The sequence below is a fragment of the Hirsutella rhossiliensis genome, assembly GCF_020360975.1.
Source record: "Hirsutella rhossiliensis strain HR02 chromosome Unknown scaffold00002, whole genome shotgun sequence".
In the NCBI taxonomy this organism is placed as follows: Eukaryota; Fungi; Ascomycota; class Sordariomycetes; order Hypocreales; family Ophiocordycipitaceae; genus Hirsutella; species Hirsutella rhossiliensis.
In genome coordinates, this window is record NW_025408668.1 from 7156815 (window position 1) to 7179003 (window position 22189).

General features: G+C 53.2%; 7 protein-coding genes across 7 annotated transcripts; 5 read left to right on the forward strand and 2 right to left on the reverse strand.

Moving 5' to 3' along the window:
- Positions 1–821: 821 nt before the first annotated feature.
- On the reverse strand, positions 822–1181 carry HRG_02524 (uncharacterized protein; the record flags this gene model as incomplete). Its single annotated transcript, XM_044860995.1, has 2 exons — positions 822–989; positions 1071–1181. The coding sequence occupies 2 exons, from the start codon at positions 1179–1181 to the stop codon at positions 822–824; spliced, it is 279 nt and encodes a 92-aa protein (XP_044724628.1).
- A 3596-nt stretch (positions 1182–4777) lies between these two features.
- Positions 4778–6069, forward strand: HRG_02525 (subtilase family domain-containing protein; the record flags this gene model as incomplete). Its single annotated transcript, XM_044860996.1, has 4 exons — positions 4778–5064; positions 5130–5454; positions 5556–5984; positions 6040–6069. 4 exons carry the CDS (start codon positions 4778–4780, stop codon positions 6067–6069), a joined length of 1071 nt encoding a protein of 356 aa, XP_044724629.1.
- Positions 6070–6459: 390 nt separating this feature from the next.
- Positions 6460–7296, reverse strand: HRG_02526 (uncharacterized protein; the record flags this gene model as incomplete). The annotated part of the gene is made up of 2 exons (XM_044860997.1): positions 6460–6755; positions 6810–7296. The coding sequence occupies 2 exons, from the start codon at positions 7294–7296 to the stop codon at positions 6460–6462; spliced, it is 783 nt and encodes a 260-aa protein (XP_044724630.1).
- A 2195-nt stretch (positions 7297–9491) lies between these two features.
- On the forward strand, positions 9492–10379 carry HRG_02527 (uncharacterized protein; the record flags this gene model as incomplete). The annotated part of the gene is made up of 2 exons (XM_044860998.1): positions 9492–9852; positions 10027–10379. The coding sequence occupies 2 exons, from the start codon at positions 9492–9494 to the stop codon at positions 10377–10379; spliced, it is 714 nt and encodes a 237-aa protein (XP_044724631.1).
- A 1173-nt stretch (positions 10380–11552) lies between these two features.
- HRG_02528 (uncharacterized protein) lies at positions 11553–13477 on the forward strand (the record flags this gene model as incomplete). Its single annotated transcript, XM_044860999.1, has 5 exons — positions 11553–12057; positions 12180–12265; positions 12315–12542; positions 12609–13299; positions 13392–13477. 5 exons carry the CDS (start codon positions 11553–11555, stop codon positions 13475–13477), a joined length of 1596 nt encoding a protein of 531 aa, XP_044724632.1.
- A 2562-nt stretch (positions 13478–16039) lies between these two features.
- Positions 16040–17268, forward strand: HRG_02529 (the record flags this gene model as incomplete). Its single annotated transcript, XM_044861000.1, has 2 exons — positions 16040–16618; positions 16693–17268. The coding sequence occupies 2 exons, from the start codon at positions 16040–16042 to the stop codon at positions 17266–17268; spliced, it is 1155 nt and encodes a 384-aa protein (XP_044724633.1).
- A 2976-nt stretch (positions 17269–20244) lies between these two features.
- Positions 20245–21279, forward strand: HRG_02530 (methyltransferase domain-containing protein; the record flags this gene model as incomplete). Its single annotated transcript, XM_044861001.1, has 1 exon — positions 20245–21279. The coding sequence occupies one exon, from the start codon at positions 20245–20247 to the stop codon at positions 21277–21279; it is 1035 nt and encodes a 344-aa protein (XP_044724634.1).
- Positions 21280–22189: the final 910 nt, after the last annotated feature.

The window sequence follows — 22189 nt, forward strand, 5'->3', positions numbered from 1 at the left end:
TGGCTGCTGGCTGTTGGAGTCAAAGAGAGGCCATTTCAAGCTCCGCGCTTCTGCGCCCAGATCTATTGCAGACTGTGCAATCAAGTTGATGGAATGTCTCCCATAAATATAGAGTACTCTGAAAACGCTCTTCAACGCAGCGCCAACCATTGCACTGATGGACAGCACATCTTTTCTTCCACGATGGGGACAGTTCATCGTACCGGGTAAGTAAAAGTAAAATGAAGCCATCGTGACCACCCAAAGGGGAAAGTAGAGGCTCAACCCCAACGACCAACTTTCCTTGGTAAGACAAACCATTCTTTGCCGCAGCAACGACGCTTGCAAAACGGAATCACCCGGGCCATCTCGATGATATTCATCGCCATATCCGGGCTCACAGCAATAGCCACCACATCCTCGTCTTCCCTCGTCAGTTTGTGCTCCAGGAAGCTTTTCGTCGTATTCGAGTTGAGAGGGTGGTCTATAAGCTTTGGCGCGACTCCAGGCTGCTGAAAAGCTGGGTATGGGATGACCACGCCATTGACGGTTTCAACGATAGGCCCTCGATGGGCACCAGTACATCCAAGCAATCTTGCGCTTTGGCGTCGACATGTATAGAATAGTTCCGTTTTGGTTGGTCCAGCTTCTTTGTTACCCAGCCGCTTTCAGCTTTAAAGGTGCGGAACACGCTTGGATCGGGAAATATGAGGCGACACGATATACTTATCGGAAGAGCAACGTGGATCTTTTGGGAAAACAGGCTGTGTCGTGCTGGTGCTCAAGGTTGGTGTTGTGCCACTTGTGTCTCGGCGGTCCCAAAGATTCCACTGACTGTGGAATCACGCAAAGAGTGAGCGCGAGTTGGGCGTCGGCGGGAGAATCCTCGGAGCCGGAAATGCGCTCAGCAAGCGTGGACTCGGCTTCTTGACCTTCTTGCCCGCCTCCTTGACGAATTGCATCATGACAGGCGCCACAGGCCTGTTGGGAGCTTGGATTTCCTCGAGCTGCTTGAGCATTTTGTCAAGCGCCTCCGGGCTCAGGGCCGAAGTGCTCTATCCGCCTTGGCCAGCTGGCGCAGCTTTGCTGACTTTTTCGTTGCCGGCAATCTTGGTGATCTTGCCCATCGGTTGCTCGACGGGCGGCGCACTGTCATCAGCCATCATGGGCGCCGAGGCCGAGGATGGAACCTTAACCTCCATGGTGTTGAGCTTGGTATCGAGAGCGGTAGAGACGCAGTCGGCTTTCTGGACCACCCCTCTGACTCGTCCGGCCTACTTCACCACTTGATTAACACCCTCTGCCCCTTTCACGCCCATCTTGATAGCCTGGGACGCCTTGTATCCAGCCCTCGCTAATCTCAGAGCGCGCACCCCAACGGGCGCAGGGGTCGGGACTCAGGCGAGAATCTCCAGGCCGACGCCGCCAAGAATGTTGAGCCACTCGCCGACGGATACTTCCCCGTCGCGCCGGATGGCATCGACCGAGTCGTCGAAGGGCTTCACAGCTGACCTTTCGTACAGGATATCTTGGGCACTGACGCCAGAGAAGGACTCGGCGGCGGTGGCAACGTCTGGTGAGGTGCCTTCTCCCCCCTCTTTCAGTCTTGCCGCCTCTTGTTCTTGTTCTTTAATAGCGGCCACATAAATAGGCTTTTGGAAGAGCGGGAACTTGTCAGATCAGCCCTGGCCCGCTCCGATTGAGTCCATGAACTCTTTGGGGCATATTTCCAGGTCGGCTTTTCAGGGTCGAAGTGGCTGAACTGTTCCTTGTCCATCGCATCGTCTCCGGGTATATAGCCGAGGTCAAATTTCTTGTCGTAGTTCAATGCCTCATTCCTACGTTGTAACACGCCCTTAATAGCCAGGTTCCGCAGCATTTTCCTGTTCTTTCAAAATGTCCTCTTGCGTATTGAGCTTCCACTCTGGCCTCTCGGAAGGTCTCGCTTAGCATCGCGGTATATAGAAGCATTCGGCAATCTGTTCAAATTGACACCCCCCCAAGGGCTGTGTACCCCCTTTACCAGGGGGAAGGGTTGTTATCGACAGTAGATTCAACCGGGAACATGTTTGGTGTCGATTTTGAGAACACGAGATAAGGGTTCTCGGATCTATGTGGATCAATGATTTCTTCTAGAAATATTGCAACGCGATGTCGATGCTTGGGGTAGCATTCGGGCATTTACCCCAGAGGCTACGAAGGATCTTGCGTTATTCCCCGGCTTCCAACCGCCGAGTCTCATCGTTCCGGCCGGGAAAAAGAGCCGAGAGAGGCCGGATGTCTTGGCATCACCACAATGGGGTCTGTGAATGCAACCTTGCCAAACGCTCACTATTGCTCGCTAGCGATTTCTCCCCATCGATTCTGTTATCGGAAAAGAAAAGACTTGACTGACTTTTCACACTGACTCGGACCATGCATGGTCGTTTTCTTACCTTTCCTCCCTTTTGGGACAAAGAGCCGCCCCTTTGCCCGAGCAAGCATCACCAGGGTCATATCTTCCTCCCATACCGTGGGTGCCTGTCAGTAACAACCCCAGTCGCTTAAAACTGGGTTGATATTCACCTTGGTATTGACTCAAGGTCCCGTGGTTTAGAGTAATGCCGTTCACTCCGATATCAAGTGATCCTTGCTCTCAACGTAACGAGACCAAGCCTATACACGGAACATGCCGTCAGAACAAGCCTCTACTCTCAAATATGCCTGGATTGTTATTGTCTCGCAGCGGGCGAGTGCCTTGCCTGTGTGGCTGGCGACACTGCCCATTTTCAGTATCTGGCCAAGGCAGTCGAAAAGGCGAAAGTGGCTGGAGAGAGGCTCTTGAGAGACCAAATCGACCTCGCCAAGTCGCCAATGCCAATCGACTTGGGGCGCTTGATGCCTATTCACCGGGAGCTATGAATCGGGGTCTAACCGGCAGACACTAAGAACCCCTGGCGCGGAAAAAGAGTCGTGGACAGGAACTGATCGGGAGACAAGTGGCAGGCTCATCCACGCACGCTCATCGTTCAGTCTCGCTTCAAAGCAACTGGCATTGACGTATCGAGCGCACCGAGGATGAAGGTCGACAAGATCATGCAACCAACCCCCCTATGACTGTCTCGCCAGCTCGACACTTGCTGCGAGGGGGCAGCACCGGAACGTACGCTGCCATTCGGCTTCATGACCAAAGGCAAAGTGTCGTCGTAACTGAACAAGGCAGTCAATTTGGAGGGCATACAGAAAACTAGATACTTTCCAGACGGCAGCTTCATAAACTACGGCATTGAGAGAGTCTTCGATGACCAGCTCATCAGCTCTCGAGGCGTTATACGAAACGATTAGGAGTCAAATACGAACCCCTGCTTGGAATGCTGCAGCTCTTTGGTATTCCGCATGTCGACGCCGTTCTTCCGGCTACACCACCCCCGTGGAAGGCATATACGAGCTCTACAGGCGCACTGCTGGTAACTTTGGCTGGAGAAGCATTCTCTATCGGACGACCGCCGCAAAGGTGACTCGATCCGAATCGGATAGGGTCACCATTGTAGCACAAAGCTCGAGCGATGGCGGCCGAAAATGCATCAAGGCTCGGAAGCTCCTGGTCAGTGGTCACGCACGATTCCGCCCACCGTTGACGGTATGCAGCCTTTTGACCTGGAGGCAACGGAATAGGGATTGTTTGAGAAGTGACAATGGAAAACTACTACGTTGCCGTAGTCATCAACACGGGTATCCCGGACGGTCTGAACGTCGCCAATGTCGACCCACCCGGCCCTATATGCTGTCCACTCCACCCTTTTAATGGAATGTTGAGTTTATAGGCGTCCCGGGCTATGTGACGAGCAAGCTGATTGCGGACTCAACCTTCTCGCCGCGACATGCTAAAGATTTGATTCTGGCTGATATTGGCCGTCAGACGTCCATCCCGTCTAGGGCCTGGAAACTGTGAATTTTGCAGATCAGGCGCCTTTGCAACACGTAATACACGGGCCGAGCTTCGGCTGCGACTACTCATCGCTGCTTTGGGTTTATACGGCCAGGGTCATTAACCAGATGAAACGACATGGCGGGAAACACATCCATGAAAGCTATGAGAGGTAGCCATCCGTTGGCAAGATGGCGATGCAGATGTCCGGCCCGGGCCGTAAGGATCCATTGCTGCCCAAAGTGAAGCGTTCACTGCGTGACTGCAGCAGACAACGGCAGCTGGCTAACCGCATCCCGTCACACGAATCTGCACTCCACGACATTTCCCTCCGACCGGAGAGGCGCTTCATTATCGTCAAAACTAGTCACCCGACTCGACACGAGGCCTATGATTGGAGGCGACCAGGCCGTGACGCCGGCTAAGCACCAAAACATTGTGACAGCGCGTCTGCAGTTGTGTCACAAACACGACTCCACATCAAGCTCTAACCGAAGTGACTGATGATTGGCTCTTGGCACCGCAGTGAGAACTGCAGCGTGCCTATCCATTCTACGGAATTCGTCAAAGCGGGTTCTGAAAGGGACGACGCTGGATATGATATGATGACCGACGTCGGCATAGATTATCTCGGGATTGGAAGGTTGCAACTCGAAAGAGCTTCAAGAAGGAGCTTTTGAGTCTATACCAGTACTGGTATCCCGTGCTCAGCTGGCTACGTGTTCGGTCTCGCGAGGGTGGAAGTGGGCGAGAAGCCTCGACCGGTGACAGTCGCCGATCTCAAGCCAGGCATGAGATGCACGATTCCTCCTAAACTCGATACAAATCATCATCCAACCGGCCTTCAACGTGGGAGAAGTGAGTTCTCTCCACACTCACCACCTTGGCGTCATGGGAGGGACTGGGTTTCCAGATTTGGATGACAGTGGCTATGGTATCGATCAGGTCACTGGCGAGAGCGACGTCGATAATATTACTCGTTCAATGGCCCGAGGACCTCGATTCACCTACATAACCTCGATCTCAGGGGCAGAGATTCCTCAGGGCGTATGGGACACTTTGAGCGCCGAGGGTCCTCGGACCCCAAATAACTCGGAGGTCGAGCCAGCGCACACGCAAAGGAAGTCTCGCGAAAAGCACGATGGAACGGCTCTTCATTCCACTCAAAGCCAAACTCCGTAAGGCTAGGCCAACCACCCACAGACGCTTGAGAGCTGCGACTAACAATCAGAGTCGAGCACAGGATCGAATGCAAGGAAGCGGACCACTGGAAACTCCGACTCAAAGAGCTCCTCGCCGAATATCGTCCTGGTCAAGTTCGAGCCGAGCAGCGGCTCAAAGTTGCCATTCTGGATTCGGGCATAGACCTCAACCACCCAGGATTTGCTCAGGAAGACCGAATAAAGAAGACCAAGAGCTGGGTCGGTGGCAACGTTGACGATACCGACGGCCATGGCACCCATATTGCTGGTCTGATCCTTGAGCTTACCCAGAACGTTGACCTTTACATTGCCAAAATCACGACATCGCGGGACCGTCTGGAGAGCCAGGTAGAAAAAATTGCAACGGTAAGTAGGGCATTTGTCCAGCTCTTCGTTTTCCCGCCGAACATTGAATCCTCTTCTTTCCAGCACTCTTCAGGACCTCGTCCCTAATAATCGTGTTGCAGGCAATCGACTATGCAAGGACGAAATGGAAAGTCAACATGATGTCGCTTTCCTTTGGCTTCGAGAAACCGGTCGAGAGGATCAAAGTCGAGCTCGACAAATGCATCTGCGACAGCATCATCATTTTCGCCGCAGCGTCCAACGACTGCGCAAATTCTCCCGCGACATACCCGGCTGCCCACGGACAAATCCTCAGTATTCACTCGGCATCCGCTGGCAAGAGGCATAACTGCGTTCGCAGTGCGAAAGATGTGGAGTTTGTGACAGTAGGCGAATGTCTCGAGTCATCGTGGCCGTCCCGTGATGGCCAGGTCAAAAAATACATGTCCGGCACGTCGTTCGCCACGCCCGTGGCAGTGTCAATTGCGGCATTCATGCTTGGTTATATCGATAGGAACGTACCCAAGCCTCTGTCTCACCGGGACTGGATAGTACGACCAAGAAGCTGCGAAGGAATGACGAGAATCTTCAAACTCATGGCTGCAGAGGAACCGAGGGATCATTGTCTCTGGATAAGCCCGCAATTGTACTTTCAACAGTATGGACAGGACAAGATCAAGGCGGATATAAGTCATGTGCTGAACAGATGAGTTTGGTTTATGAATATTGAGCGGCACGGCCCGGCGTTAACAAACAGGTGTGCCAGGCTCATTCATGGAAGCTGTTTTCAAGATGGTGTATCGTACATATTCTCCTGCTATTGTCATGCGTAACTGTCAGCTGCCACCAGCACCTCCATGGCAAATAGGGTCCACTTCCAGGTCATCTGTTGGAGTGTCACTTCATTTTTGCCTGCACAACACAGTGGTTTCCTCACAGCAACAAAAACGGTCAAAAGTTCATGTCATGGACCCGAGCTTGAGATATGCGGTGCTGCAATTGATATCATGGCCCTTCCAGGGGTTGCTACATGCATTCTCCAATGACTGCCAGTTCCTCGCCGCTGATTTTCTCCAGCATCATGTCCTCGATATGGACTGATTCCTGCCCTTCCTCGGGAGCCTGATATTCAGCTTTGCTGAGAAGCCTGCCTTTCGGCCTAGGCCCAGCGCTCTTGAGCTTAAGCGTCTGGAAACTGAGCCACCTGGTAGTAACCCGCTTGAGTTCTAGGGCAAATATCTTGCTTCCCTCGGACTTGCCACTGAAGATCAGCGAAGCCTTGCCCTCTTCCCCAATGGTGATTCGTGGAGTGCCTGCATTCCCTGCGGGAATCAAAGGAGCGTCAACGGCTTGACGCGCAGGAATCTCGACCGTGCCCTTGGTGCCCCTGGCCCGATTATTCTCGACAGACACGTCAACGTCTTCGCATATCATGATGCCGACGACGAGGCACACCGACCACGTGGTGCCGAACTTGATCCAACGGGGCACCCTGGCCCGGACGGCGGCGTCCCGAGACAGCGCCTCCCAGAACCGGTCAAGGCGCTGCAGCCGCTTCCAGCGGATCCTCTTGCCTTTGAGGTGGACCTCGTCGCTGGTCCTGCCGAAGAAGCTGAAGTCGGCGAGGGACTTGAGCGATGCCACGCCAAACCGCCCGGCGGTGGTGGCGGTGCTCACGGCGAAGTCAGTGAAGGCGCCTTCGGCGAAGGGCTCGTGGTTGTACTGAAGAGGGTTATCAGGCTCGCGGAAGCTGGTCGGATTGAGGTATTCCTTGACAATGGCGCCGAGCAGCTTGCCCTCGAAATCGGCCGTCTCCAACCACGCCTGGTACTTGAGCATGACGAACTCAGGGCCTCCATCCATGGTCGATGGCGGATCACAACTCCCCTCTCTTCAAGTTGTGGTCTCGTATACTCTACGGATAGAAATCGGCCTTACATGTATCCCACGAGCTTACTATATCAGTCGCCAGGACGAGGATCTCGAGCACTACGTGGGGAAATGGTGCGTAAGGGTGAGCCTTGTGATGCGTTTGTACGATGATCTTGCTCCGATGCCACCCGCACCTCGCCGACCGGTCCATCCCACGCTTGCCGCTGACTGCGGGTAGCCCGCTATCCAAATCCATAACATCCAATACCCGGAAGGGGGGGTGGCATGATGCCGGGAGCCGTTCAACGACCGGAACAAAGTCATTACTCAGCCTACGGCACGGAAGAGTATTATTGTGACCCCTACAAAGGACGTGTAACCTGCTGGACGACCCGAGTTCCCGTCAGTGCCGGAGGTGCGTGGTTGTGCGGGCTTCTGAGCCTGAAGTGGCCGGGTACCTCTATCTGGATGGGAAAGATGGATAGAAAGTACATGTAAGGGCAAGCTAAGGGGAAAATCGAGGGGTTTCCAGGGCTCTTGGCCCAATGCAAACGCCAGTGCTTGCACACAACGGGAGCTCCGAACCATGATGGTCTGCACGATCACATGCATCGTCCGCTTTCAGGCGTTTCGACCCGTTTCGTCCTCCGTCAATATTTCTCAACGGCAATTCGAGCCCTGCTCGCCAGTTCCGACGGCTGACATATTGGTCAACAGAACTCGCAGTGACGCGAACCGGTCCCTTGCCCAGGTTCTCGCCGCATGCCAGTCACAACGAGGACCCCGGCGCCACGCTGCGCTGCAGCAACTGCCGTCCATGTAACATCAACGTGGCCGCAATCTAGCCGCCTTCATTCCGTGCATCCTACTGATTTCGGGCAACCGAGGTTAAGCTATATGGACAGATGCCGCACGTACCTGGACGCTATTCCGTCTCAGTCAAGACGTATACCGTACGCATTTCTGAAACTTGCAGATTAATATACGTGTATGGTTAGAAAGCCTGGATGGAAACCGCTTTCTAATCCTTCGGACAGCCCACCGTCACTCGGCTATAAGTAGAAGCAGAGTTATAATAATGAAAGGCCACTCCAAACAATCCACCCACCGGCTGCTCGAGTGGGGTGGAGACGGGGTTTACACTCCACTACAAGGGATTTTAACGTTATTGTCATGGTAAAAACAGTCAATTATAGCAGGCACCTGCAGCACCATCTGCTGGAGTGTGCACTCTACGTTTGGCTAGCAAAATGATGTGACAGTTATCCCACTGTAGTCAGCTTAGGGCGGCCCTTGTCAAGCGTTTCTGCTGGCTATCCCGCGCGACTTGATTCAAGCCTTATGCAGACGGGCGAAAGTGAGTGCAGTGCACTCGGATAAGTGCTGCGCAAGTGGGCATTGTGGCCTATTCTGCTGTACTAGGATGCGTCCACCCGCCTGCGGGGATCACGGCGGAAGATGCGTTTCGGCGCTTCTCGGCAAACTGATTTGCCTTCCGTTACGAATCCATAAGAGATCACCGTTTAGCAGGCAAATATTCATGAACGAGGATTTACATGATCCACACGTATGGAAACCCAACCTGGCTTACTCGTGACACACACCCAGTTCTGGACCTGCATTGCCTTCTTTAACTCTAAGCAGAGATGGGCCAGGTTGGTGCTGGTTGAATGATAAACCTGTGCCTGCGGATCCTATCCGCGCAAGTTAATAACCATATTCGTACGACAGGGCCATCATTAATAGAAGGGAAGTGGGTGTGGCCCTTGCGTATTTTGTTTCCTTGCATAATTTGTTTCGTCTTGTAAAAGGCCAAACCCAGTTCAAATGTATCAGAATGGTGCAAATGGCCTCTTTTCTGTCTGCTCTGGACAATAAATAGATACAACGTGACCGACTTCGCGAGCAATACGGTAGCTAAAATCAATGCGTAGTGGGATATTCTTCTCTATGACAGGTCATGGTCCTAGAAACTCGATATGCGAGATTTATGCGAATTGAATGCCCTAGAGTCATGCAAGAATCCCGAGCATGCACCTCAGCTTGCTCGAGTGGACGATATATAAATCATAAAGGGGAGGCTTCACCCGCTGACCATGTTAAATGATCACTTGTGCAACCATTTCTCCGAAGATCTTTAGATGCGCAGTGCAATCTTATACTCCAACTACGCAACAAGGAGCACAATGAAGGTCACGTTGGCAACAATCGCAATCTATCTGACGGCACTTGGTCTGGCTCAGGACTCGGCTGAGTCGCCGGAAAGGGGCTGGGCTGCTCATTTCTCCTGGTCATTTGATCAATTTATAGCCGACGGGCTTGAACAAGTCTCGTTTCCCATGAACATGGCTAATGCGAATCACGACGACGGCTTCTACTTTGCGCAGCAGTTCAATTTCGAAGACATCACAGACATAGGTTATATTGGCCTACAGCCGAGAAAGGACAACAACAGCGTGAGCATGATCCACGCAGCATTTTCGTCGTTTCAAAACGGCACAACGACTTCCAACAAGAACTGCACCGAAGGTGCTGATGGCGGACCCGGTATTAGTTGCGCTATTGATATTAGTGGGGACTATAACCAAACATATACTCTCGACGTTGAACGCGTTGAATCAACTACGTGGAGAGGACTCTTGATCAATACTGCTACGAACGAAAGCCATGAAATCGGCGTGTGGACGTTACCTTCCCGCGCTGGGAAGATCCGTGGCAAAGGGGGATCGGGCTTTGTCGAGTATTACCACTGGAATGTCGAAGGATCGGGGCAGAACTGCGAAGCCTTGCCCAGGACGGAGGTTACATTTAGTATCCCCACATCCAAAGACGCCGAAAGGGGCTCACTACGGCCCACAACCGAGTCCGGACCGTGCAAGGGCCTTGTTGCATTACAGAAAAGCCAAGTTCCCGACGGGTGGCATTTTGCGGCGGGATTTCAAAACGGCACAAACGAGGCCGCCACCAAGATCCACATAGATGCGGCAACCCAGAAGCTGATTGATGAGTACTCAAAAAAGGCGTACGAGGAATGGATCAAGGAGCACCCAGAAGAGGCACAAGGGCAAAATTGATTGTTATTTCGCCGTCGTTCTACAAGGCTCTTGCCGTATATACTGTACGGAATAGTCATTACACCCCCACTGGTCCATATGTTTGTGTTAGTGGTGTAATATGTGATTAAGCCGTCCGTGAAAGACAAGGAACCAACATCCGACTGCTACTCACTCGAACCTTTTTTAGGCCTCAAAGTCAGAGCACGGAGAACACACAACATGTCCGAAGCCGGCGACCTGACTGTCTCCTCGCCGGGCTCTGTATTGCTCTCATCTCCCGGAGCAGCGGGCTGCGCACCCGGCTTCCGTCTGGGGCACTCCCGTCGATGAGCAAGAAGGCGGGTCTGTTTGACGATGTTTACGTGGCAATATCAATTGGCTTTCAGTTCATTACCCAGAATCCGTACCTACAGTACATGCTCCTCACTATCTAGTACAGAATAGACTAAAAAGTGGGTAGTGTGGCTGGTCAAGGCGTTGGAAAGGAGGTTTCCTAGGGCTATTATAATTATTTCCCGATCGGCTGACAGCCGCCATTTGCGGGCCCTATACTACTTGGCCCCTCCCGCGACAACTTGCTCCATTGTCTATCGAAGTCGCTGACTCGTCTCTTGGCAGCAGCCACACGATCCTCTCTTGTGTTGCCCTTGTCACCCATCGCAAGAGCTTCGGTCGCAGCGGGTTGCTGGGCGAGAAAGCGTTCGAGCATGATGGGCAGTTTGTGGTTTTCAGTGCTGACGGGCGTGAGTCGTGACCAGGTTAGCTAGCTATCCGTCAACATATATGTATTGGGCCTGTGCTGCGTGGGAGCCGGGACTCTGCTATCCAAACTAACAATAAGATTATAAGACTGCGCTGAGTTACTTTTTGTTTCTGACGGCAAGTCGGAAGCAGATGCCATAACGATGCTCAATTCGCCGCAAGTCAACTGATGGTAGGTAATTGTGGTAATGCCAAGGGGGAAGCAACAGTTGAAAGAGTAGATACTATATAGGACTCTGTCGGGAAACCACTGTGTTGTGTAGGCAAGAGTTGACAGCAAGTGACCCGGAAGGGGACCCTATATGTATATGCCATGGAGGTGCTGGTGGCTGCTGACAGACTCCTCGTACTTGACAAGTTGACGCTAGAGCCATCATCGTGATCCCACAATGTGTTTATAACGTAACTGAGCATTTTGTGGGAAATGCCATGGCCTCGCAACAGGCAGTAAGTGTACTGGCTGTTGCTTCTGGCGACAACTCATGCCAGCCTGACCTCGTTCGGCGCAACTGCGCAAAACGCAAGACGATCCCATCAATCATTGGCCAGCCACGTGACCCTCGACATGGCCCATTCCAGCTCGCGGTCCCCACGAAGCACGCTCTCACGCGCAACCCTGACAAAAATCCCGCCTCCGGAACTGCCACCATGGACCCTAACCCAGTCTCCACAACCAGCTGGCTGGCACCTGGGGCCGGAACCGTCCCTGCACTCTCGCTGCCTCCGCCACCAGACATTTCTCACGCCTTGGACGTCCGGAATAGAAGCCGCGGCGCCAAGGGTAGTCCGAGCTCTGGACCGGCAAGCCTACGTCCCTCAAACCCCTTTACAGAACGGCCAACGTTTTCTGCTCCCCTTTCTTCAACATCGTCCATCTGCTCACAGAACAATCTGGCACCGTTCGTTGTCAACTGGAGCGCGTTCAGCGTCAAGGGTAGTTCGAGCTCTGGACCGGCAAGCGTACATTCCTCAAACCTCTCTGCAGAATCGTCAACGTATTCTTGTCCCTATTCTTCAGCATCGTCAGTCTTTTTATCAGATGCCACACACTCACAGAACAATCCGGCGCCGTTCGCTTTCAACTGGAGCGCATCATCTGGAGAAAGGCAATCGCCACCTCTCTTGCCACAGACCTCGTCATGGTCAGGCACGGCGCATCCAGCATCTCACGGACAGTATCGCGCACAACAGTTTCTCATTGGGCACGAACATGGTCTCAAACCATATCCGTACATCATGAACGCGGAAGCAGCGGGTCGGCCCTATGCACAATCCATGCGACCGTACAGGTGCGACCAGTGCACGCAGTCATTCAACAGAAACCATGACCTGAAGAGACACAAGGGGATACACTTGGACGTGAAGCCGTTTCCATGCAAATCATGCAACAAAAGTTTCTCGAGGAAGGACGCCTTGAAGGTACCCAACTTTTTGGTATTTCGTAGCTTTGGTGTTATCCATGTGGTGCTAACTAACACCTTACAGAGGCATTGTTTGGTCAGGGGATGCAAGGCCGAAAGCCCAACAAGAGTGGAACACACCAGGGATCGGCAGTCTGCCATGGATGCGGATACTGACGAATCAGCATCACAAAAGTGTCGCATAATGGTCCATACTGATGACCCGCCGCTTCGACCTGCGAGCAGGGACGACGAGCAACGACTGATGCCCGACTCTCAATCACCCAACGGCGCACTTTCCAAAGCGGAACAAGTTGAAGATGCTGTCCTAACCGTCGCTGAACTATCCACCCCGACTCAACAACTGTCTCAGACGCCTCGGAGTGACGGAAGTTCAGTCATCACAGAGAGATACGTCGATAAGCGGAAAAGGCAGATCGTCGACAGGGTTGTTTTGCATGTGACCCAGTGGCTCCGGTCAAGGTTTGACGCAGCCTATAAGTCGGCCGGCCGCAGTTCACGAGGTGTATCGAGCCCGTCTGGAGAACCATCGGGTTCGGGCTCAACCGCAAAGACGTCACCTGCCGGAAAATCTGGAGGCGGAAAGAGGCGGAAACTGGTACAAACGGAAGATTACGAGGCGGACAACAACGATGAGGATGAGCAGCAAGACGATGAACAGAACAACGGCAAGTCTTCCCCAAAAGGCAAACACTCCAAGTACGCTTGCCCGTACTTCAAATACTATCCAGCCAAGTATAAAGATTGGAGGATTTGTCCAGGCCCAGGCTGGTCCGATATCCATCGACTTAAGTATGTGCCAATGAATCAATCTTTCATTCCGAGTCCCCCTCTGATGTATTGCCAGGGAACATCTCTACCGACGTCATCGGCAGCCAAGATACCGCTGCGGACGCTGTTGGCAGCCTTTCAAAGACGAGCAGGGCTATCTAGACCACTCGAGAACCCCAGAACCGTGCCCATTACGAGCAATGGAGCATGTAGAGGGTTTTGACGCGGCTCAGGAACGAAGTCTCAAGTCACGGAAGCGGACCAATCCGGAGCTTTCAGAGACCGAGAAGTGGAGAGAAGTTTTCAAGATCCTATTCCCACATGTATTGGACAACGATATTCCATCTCCATGTAGGTTTGCGAGATTGACCAAACACGCATACTCAAGCCTTCTGAAGTTCTGATGTCAGTCACCATCATAGTCTACGAGTACAGCCAAACATCTCAGCGTCCTGACAGTACCCAGGGTTCCGACTCAGATTACTTGGCAGAATGCGAAGCATATATGCTGAGAGAACTACCCCAACGTCTTCGGAATGCGTTGGGACGAGAGTTGGACCGAGACCTCAACATCGTCGAGGAAGGCCTGAGGAGAAAAGCAGGCGAGTGCGTTAAAAATCTTCTCGAAGAGGCATTCCAAGAACTCAGGAAAATGCGCCGCCCAGTTGGTCTGTACAGAACGCACGCTGTCACTTGCGAGAGGCCCGCGCAGATCCCAGCAAGCGGACTTATACTGCCCCCCCTGCCTCAATCGCTGCATTCAGAGGGCAGTGAGCTACATACAGGTGAAGAGGGTGACGCGTCATGGCTTAATTTTGACTTCAACTCTGTGTTTCCTTTTGCTACCCTCGGAGACCCCGAACTTTCATTTGATGATGGCGGCCTAATGGAAAATCTACTTCAGAGGCCAACGGAAGTTAACAATAGCTCCGATTCCGGGTATATATCCAACCAGGGTGAGGGCGGTCATCGATACGATCAATACGATTAATACGATATCGATATTGACTAGTGATATTGCCAGCCAACTGGCCCAAGTGGATCCGAGATTGCATCAGGCATTTGATGAGAATTATCTAAAAGAAGAAGAGAACAAGGATCGGACGCACATATTCGTGCAGGAGTATATACCCTGAACGAAGGCAGCTTGGCTCAAACAACCTGTTTTCCGAGCTGCTTGGATAGTGGATAACTACTTGTACTTCGCATGAGGCGCGTACCGACGGGGGTCGGCGGGGACCGGCGAGGTAGTGTTACGAGCAAGGCCTATATGGATAACCAGAAGGGACTTGGAAGAATAGTTAACTATCGACTTCTTGAGGAAGAAGGCAAGAGGGAGAGGAACTGAAGGGAAGCCCTGACTAAACAGTAAACCAATATGCCTAGTGGATAGACAAGAGAGCGGGTAAGCGTGGCTGGTCAAGGCGCAGCGCCGATACTACAGATTTAGGTGCGCAGTGCGCACATACCCGGCGCCTACGCAGAGACTACAAAACCCGCAACGCACACAAGAGCCGCACACAAGGAAGTGAGGTTATCGCCAGCGGTAAAGTAAGCGGCCTAGTGGTGTTAGGAGATGTGTGTCTCTAACAGACGCCCTCCTCGTACAATTGCTGCTGGACCCGTCCTTCCTCTTCGACTTCTGCCTCCACCTCGTCCCATACTCCCATTGTGTATCCGCCTCTTGCGAGGGCTCCTGGAAGGGCATTTCGGCTCTCTATTCTTAACTGTCTCGTAGCTTATTGCGGCGGCTCGTTCTCCTTTCCCTCAGGCGCCACTGATTCTCGTTTCTCCCAAGCCTGAGCGGACCGTCGCACCTCCTCTATTGCTGTGGGGAGTGGCACTTGTGTTATCCTATTCTTAGGCGGATCTGAGCTCGTACCTGGCGAGAATGGTATTCCACTGGCGCCGCTTCGAGGTCTGGTAATCGGATGGGCGGATGGCTCCATCGTCGGCCTGCGCCCAATATCTTGATGCACGGAATGCTTATTCCGTGTTGCTGCTCTTAAGTCCTGAAGCACAACCAATATGGCCGGTTTCATAAAATAAACAAGGTACCTTAGCATTGATTGCGCCTCCAGAAACGGTAAGAATCGTCAGCTGAGGCTCAGCATGCTGACTCTGTCTTACCATGACCCGGCGTAATACGGATGTAGGCAAATATGAGAACAACTACTCCGTACAGACCACCAGCGAATGAAAGGACTTGTTCTCGCGAGCCTTGGACCGCAGCAGCCCTCTTCGCACCTGCAAGGTTGATGTCTTGCAAGCAAGCCCTCGTGGGAGTTGAGACACGGCCTACATCTCCAAGTCTGGGACAGATTCATGTACTCCAAACGGAGTCCGACGAGGGGTATTGGTGCCGTATGTACATACATTTTCGCTGTCCCCATCGGAATATAACTGTCATTCCATCCCGGTGGCTGACGGGCATTTGCGCCGCAAAAGCTGTTGCCTGCTTGAAGGGGGCCGGCTGCAGCCGTCCTGTGAGCTGGTTTACATGCACACAAATTTTCCAAAAAATAATAGTGATTGGTCCAAGAAGCATCCTTTGTCTGCCTCTCAATATTGAGACCGGGCGACGTCTCAATCTAGAGGTTGCGTGCAAAACGCCGTCATATAAAACAAAACAACTCGGTCGCCCCCGACTTGTCTTAATCCGTCCTCAAAACTTACCACGCATCATTACATACCCCTCTATCTTCATTGCAGAAAACACCGACAATGCTGCTGCAAGCTCCTCTTTTCTTCTCAGCCATCGCCACGGCGTTGCTTGTCCCGGAACCAACAGGCCCCTTTTCCGTCGCCATGAGGGTTCAGGCCCTTACTGACACGAGCAGGCATGACTCCCTGGATCCAACAGGCAAAGCCCAAACTCGACGGGTGCTCATCTCAATGTTTCTTCCGATTGAGCGGCAAGGTGATGCGTGCCCTATCAAAACCGTCCAGTACATGACGCCCTCCGTGGCGGCTGCCTATGGCAAGGAGGCCGTATTGGCTGGCCTTCCCAGCGACTTTTTCCGCTCCTTTGAGCTCCAGATTTGCGACCTTGCGAGAAACCCTGGCTACGGACGGCAACAAAACGAGGGTCGCGCATATCCTTTGGTATTATATACTCCCGGACTCGGACACTCGCGGCTGATATACGGGGCCATGGCCAGGTCATTGGCCAGCCAGGGCTACGTTGTCGTGACTGTCGACCATCCCTATGATGCCAATTTAGTCGAGTTTCCGGACGGCAGGGTGGTGCTTGGAGCCAATATCTCGGACGATGACCCGATTGCTGTCGGAAAAGTCGTTCAAGTGAGTTGAACCGGCCCGTCGTGCCCACCATTGGGGATCGTGCTCTCATCGAACTGACACGCTGCGCTGCCAAGATCCGCAATGACGACTTGTCGTTTGTGCTCGATCAGCTTCACGACAAGTCAGTGCTTGATAACCTTGTCGCCAATTTCCCTGGAACCATCGACCTCGGCAAGATCGTCGTCTTCGGCCACTCCCTTGGTGGCGCTGCCGCCGCCGCCCTAACACGGTCCGATCATAGGGTTCTTGGAGGAGTAGACCTGGACGGGATGCTGGTCGACCCCATCAAGTCCCTGGGATTGCGGAAGCCGTTCCTGCTTGCTGGACGAGTAAATCACAGCACCACGGACCATACGTGGAATGAGTTCTGGCCGCACCTTGACGGACGGCGCATGGAACTGGCCATTAAAGGCACGGCGCACGGCTCCTTCTCCGATAGACCTATCCTCCTGAGTACTCTGAAGCTCCCTGAGAAAGCCAGGCAGGAAGTCGAGAAGGAGTTGGGCACGATTAATGCGAAAAGACTGGACGAGGTGCTGAATGGCGTGCTGACAAGCTTTTTCGACCTTGCGCTCTACAGAGAAAAGAACCGACTTGGCACAATCAACCGCACTTTCCCCGAAGTTTTCATTCAAAGGAGTCATTTGTGATGGATAGGAACACGTGGAATCTAGGTGCTGGATGTCCGTGAAGATGGACCCGTAGTCACCCTTCTACTGATAGCCCGCGGGTCATTAGCTTGGTGGACATGCATTCAATCCAATGGGACTAGACTTCTAATCCATCTCAATAATTGCGCTGTTAATCACCCAGTCATGTTGTTCGGCTTAGCAAATGTGTGCACCTGTCCGGCTTCCGTGGGTCGGCGGAAGCCTCCGTCCGCTGGGCCGCCGGATCGCGCACTCGGCCGCGCGGCACTTCCGGAGCCCGGCAGCTTCGTCGCCACTTCGGACTTGACCGACCAATTTATGAGACTCAATGGTTATATATTCGGCACTCGGTCATTAGAGCAGAGAAGCCCAGGGGTGGCGCTGTCCGGATACTTCGCTGGAGCAGGCAATCGGCCTTCCGCGTCTAATCAGATGAGCTCTTGGGCATCGACCACACTGGAGAATGAAAAGTGCCGTATGTGCCAGGACACCCTGAAAAGCCATTGCTTGACATGCGGTAGATATGAGTTGCCACCGTGACAGACACGATCTGAGGGACAGTCTCTTACCAACCGAACGAGCACCTCCTTGAGCTGGGGAGGCCAGTCACCAATTGCTTCAGCCAAGATTTTGTCAACTATCAGTTTGGAATGCTGCACCGCTCAAGGGCAGAGCTCAAGGTGAAACGTCCTAGTAGAGAGAAAACGTTACAGGAGTATAGCAAGCGCCATGGGCTCGAAACTGCGCATCGTCCTCCTGAGTACAGGATGTCTGCTGACGACCTCACTTCTGGGAGCTTCGCGCTGTCCGGGCTGATGGAAATCTGGAGAACTCCAAATCAAGTGCTAGATCAAAGTTATTCTCGGTGACTCGCAGATAGCGCTCCCACTTGGCCGGAGAGGTCGGGAAAGTCATATGCATTGCATATGAGTGGCCTACATGAATTTCCGACGGCCCTGGAATTTTTCGACTTCTTCTCGCCATTCTGCCCATGTCTCTTGGAGCTAGTCATCCTCCGTAGATATATGCCGCCTGGATAGACCTCACACGGACTCCAGAATGTTAGCTCAGTGAGCAATGTCCATAGCGCTTCTGCGTCTTTCAAGTAGAGGAGGCGTCAGTCCCGGCCAACTCTGAACGTTGAAAACAGTCCTGGGAGCCCAAAGTGCACCGTAAACACTATCGGGGATTGTTTGGAAAGCTTAAGTAAAACCATTGAGCAAAGCTGAATTCATTACGAAACTTTCGTTCCTGCAGGAAAATTCACGAAGAGTTTTAAGAAGAGTTTCACGATTAATTGCTAACATGATGGTTAACGAACCTGTCGGGGAGCTCCTGATTTAGGGCAATCGACATGGGCACTCTCATCCAAAACGGCTTGATGAGGTAGAACATGCAACATGAGTCGAGGTCAGTTGGCTGGCAGCGAGTCTCGAGTGGACTAGCGAGTAGCAACCTGTACTATTCAGAGAAAGGGATGGAGAAGCTAACGCGCTGACCTGTGACATGCCGGGTTCTCTGTAAGACTTTGTGAGAATACGAAGCCAGCAGGCACGATGACGCAGCCGGCCGGTAAAGAGAGGGTGGAGATTCTGGGTTTCGCTGCCGGCATAACTCAGTGGTTGTCCAAGAAGAAAGACGGCTCGGCAACAACTGCAACAACCCAATTGTGACTGATTCAACAACATAGAGGCGTAAGAAACTGCAAGCTGAGTCTCAGACCTCAGAGGCGCAGTTTTCACAGCTAATCCTGAGGAGTTGGGCACAATCTCGGAGTGACTCGAACGGCAGACCGAGGATTGCAACAGAGGTAGAGGGATGCAGGACCTGGACGCTGCAGAAGGGTAGAATTATGATGGGCCATCAGATGGCCGAAACTGCGCCAACGATGCATACACAGGTCCTTCGCAAACGCTGGCCAATTGTATTGTTTATTTACAGGCCTGAGCGTTCGCTGTGGAACCATGGCTTTCAGCCGGCCTGCTCCGTTCCAATGCTAAATGCATGAATGAAGCCCGTCCATGCACGGTACAATGCCCCGAGAGGTTGAAGACATGCCGTGTATAGAGTACGGGATACTGCATGTGTCTGTGTACTGGCTCCAACAACAGCACGCAAATAGCATTGCTCCGCCGCCTGCCGCGTCTATGTTTGTGGCCGGCCACCGGTTCGATGTTGACAAATGCTGCGACAAGACGCAGTTAGAAAACACCAAGTCGGGTGATCCTCATCCTTGGATCTCTTAACACCGAGAGTAAACGAACCGGTCAGCGAACAGGGCTTATGCTTCCTGCAGCACCTGCATACGTCACTCGGGGGATCAATACGGGGCATGATACGGACGAGTCCCATGTAAACTTCGCCTCTACGTGCGATGAAGTACTGGATAAGCTTCAAGCTGAAGAGCGAAGAGACATTTCGCTTCTTGTTTTGACAATCCAACAACTCGCACACTATATGCAAAACCCAGCCTCTCTCGTGTGATTGAAAAGTCTCGAAAGAGATTGTGCCCTTTATAGCAACCAATGAAATGAAGGCACTGACGCGCCACCTCGAAGCCGCCAACGGGCTGGCGTATATCGGCTCGGGCATTGTTGCATAGCACGTCCGGGTGAGGCGCCCCCTCCTGCATCGCGGGACAACTATCGGAAATTTCCCGTGTCATAATACAAAGCGAGATAGTTCAGCCACGCACCCTCAGCTCTCAGAGTAGTGGATCATCATCGTTTAGCTGGCTCACAAAAGGATATTGGTCCACTGGGTAAAAGCGCAACAGATATATGCCGGGTACTGGTCCGTAACCTAGGAAGCCTGAATCCCCCTGGTGAGTATACATACATACATACATATATATATATATATATATCAAGTTGCGATAGATCGTTTGACCATGTTCTCACTCATCATATGCTCCTGAATCCAAGTCACGTTTGAATTTGGTACAAAGAAGGACAAAATCCATCTCAGTTGGCCAAGATGATTTCCACCATATTCGACTCCGAGCGCGCCATTGCGTCCGTCTTCAACTCGGCCGTTGCAGCCGCCGCCATTGGGGCCGCGTGGGAGCTCGGCGTGCTGGATGAGCTGCGAGACCAGAAGAAGCTGCACATCACCAAGTTTGCAAGCCATCGTGGGCTTGATGAAGGCTCGTTGGAGGGCCTCGTCGCCGCGCTGGCCGCCGTCGACGTGGTCCGGCGCCAGGACGACACAGTCATGGTGGTGGCGGGAAAGCTACTGCACGAGGCCTACCGGAACAAGTCGACCTTTCACTGGCTCAGCCTCGGCTCCGGCGGTCTCTTCGCGCAGATGCCGGCGGTGCTGCGTAACGAGAACCGGACCGGCGACTTCTATCGTCGAGACCCGGCTGATATTGCCTACGCCTGCCGCGACATCAACCACCAGTACTTCGATCCGGCCTTTTGGGCCGCCGTGGACGGCCTCGACTACCGCTTCTCGGCCGTCGTCGACCTTGGGTGCGGCAGCGGCGAGCGGCTGATGCAAATCCTCGACCGCCACCCCGGCGCCGTCGGCATCGGCGTCGACCTCGCCGGTCCAGCCATCGAGGTCGCCGTGGCCGAAGCTGCAGACCGCGGTCTGTCCAACCGTCTCTCCTTTGCAGAGGGCGACGCCCGTGACATGAGCTTCCGCGACGAGTTTGCCCCCGTCGACCTGCTTACGTGCTTCATGATGGGCCACGACTTCTGGCCCCGCGACAACTGTATCGCCACCCTGAGGCGGCTGCGTGAGGCCTTCCCTAGCGTCCGCCGTTTCCTGCTCGGCGATGCCACTCGGATCTTGCTCGGCGACGTGCAGTCCAAGCATGCCGTCAGCGAGGACAACATCCCCGTCTTCACCCTTGGCTTCGAGCTCGGCCACGCCATGATGGGCGTCTACTTACCCACCTTGGAGGAGTGGGAGGGCGTCTTCGCTGAAGGTGGATGGCGTTGTGTGAAGAAACACCTCATCGAGACTCTGACGCTGTCGGTCGTCTTCGAGCTGGAGCACGCTTGACCCAGTTTCACTCGGCAGTTGTCTAGGTAACTGCTTGATATTATGCGGGAGACAACGATGAGGAGAGAAACCAGGGTTTTCTTGTAGCCGCATCTTGAATAAACCTTGGTTTCGATATCATGTGCCTGCTTTGATTTCCCACGGCTTTCACATGAGTGCCATGGAATATCCTAAATTGCGTTGACGTCTTCTCTATCCGGTAAACCTGGAGCTTGTAATGCATCGCAATGCAGACCAGCGGCACTAGTTACAGGACCTTTTGCACTACATACATATAATTGAGGTTTCTAGACTCGGCGAGTACGCAACGTAAGTTTCAGAAACTACGCAGCAAGCAGCAATCCGACTTGAAGGGGGATGCTCTGGGGGGCAAGTCCAATGGACAGAGCGGCGGATGCCGAGCGTGCTTGTCCACATTGCCGTTGAAAACATAATGTGATTAAACTAGAGACTTCTTTGCAGCTGTTGAGTAAACCGAAGCGCAGCATCGTGCGTCGAGCCTGAGGGTTGACGGACTCGTCTTCAGCTGTCCACGGCTTGGCAGTTAGGCTGACGGCGGAGGCGAAAGCCCAGTCGGTTTTCCTCATGCGTCGTACCCGATTCCTCAATGGCGATCTTCTGTGCGACCGCAGTGTCCATGCTTAATGTGGCTTACAGACAGCGTGTGCATGTCTGCCCAAGGTCTCGAGGCATTTGATCCCCGAGCTATTCGTGGCAGCCCCGAATACACGCAACGGCTAGCGTTTGGGTAGCTCGCTGCGCTCTCGTGCGGCATCTTTTCTCCCGCTTGGGAAGACATACCGAAAAGGAGTGCCGAAACAAGACTTGTCAGGGTTGATCGGAAGTGTGCCGCAATATATATTTTTGCGTGTTCCAATCGGTGTGATGGTGAGCTGTCAACTGCTCAGGC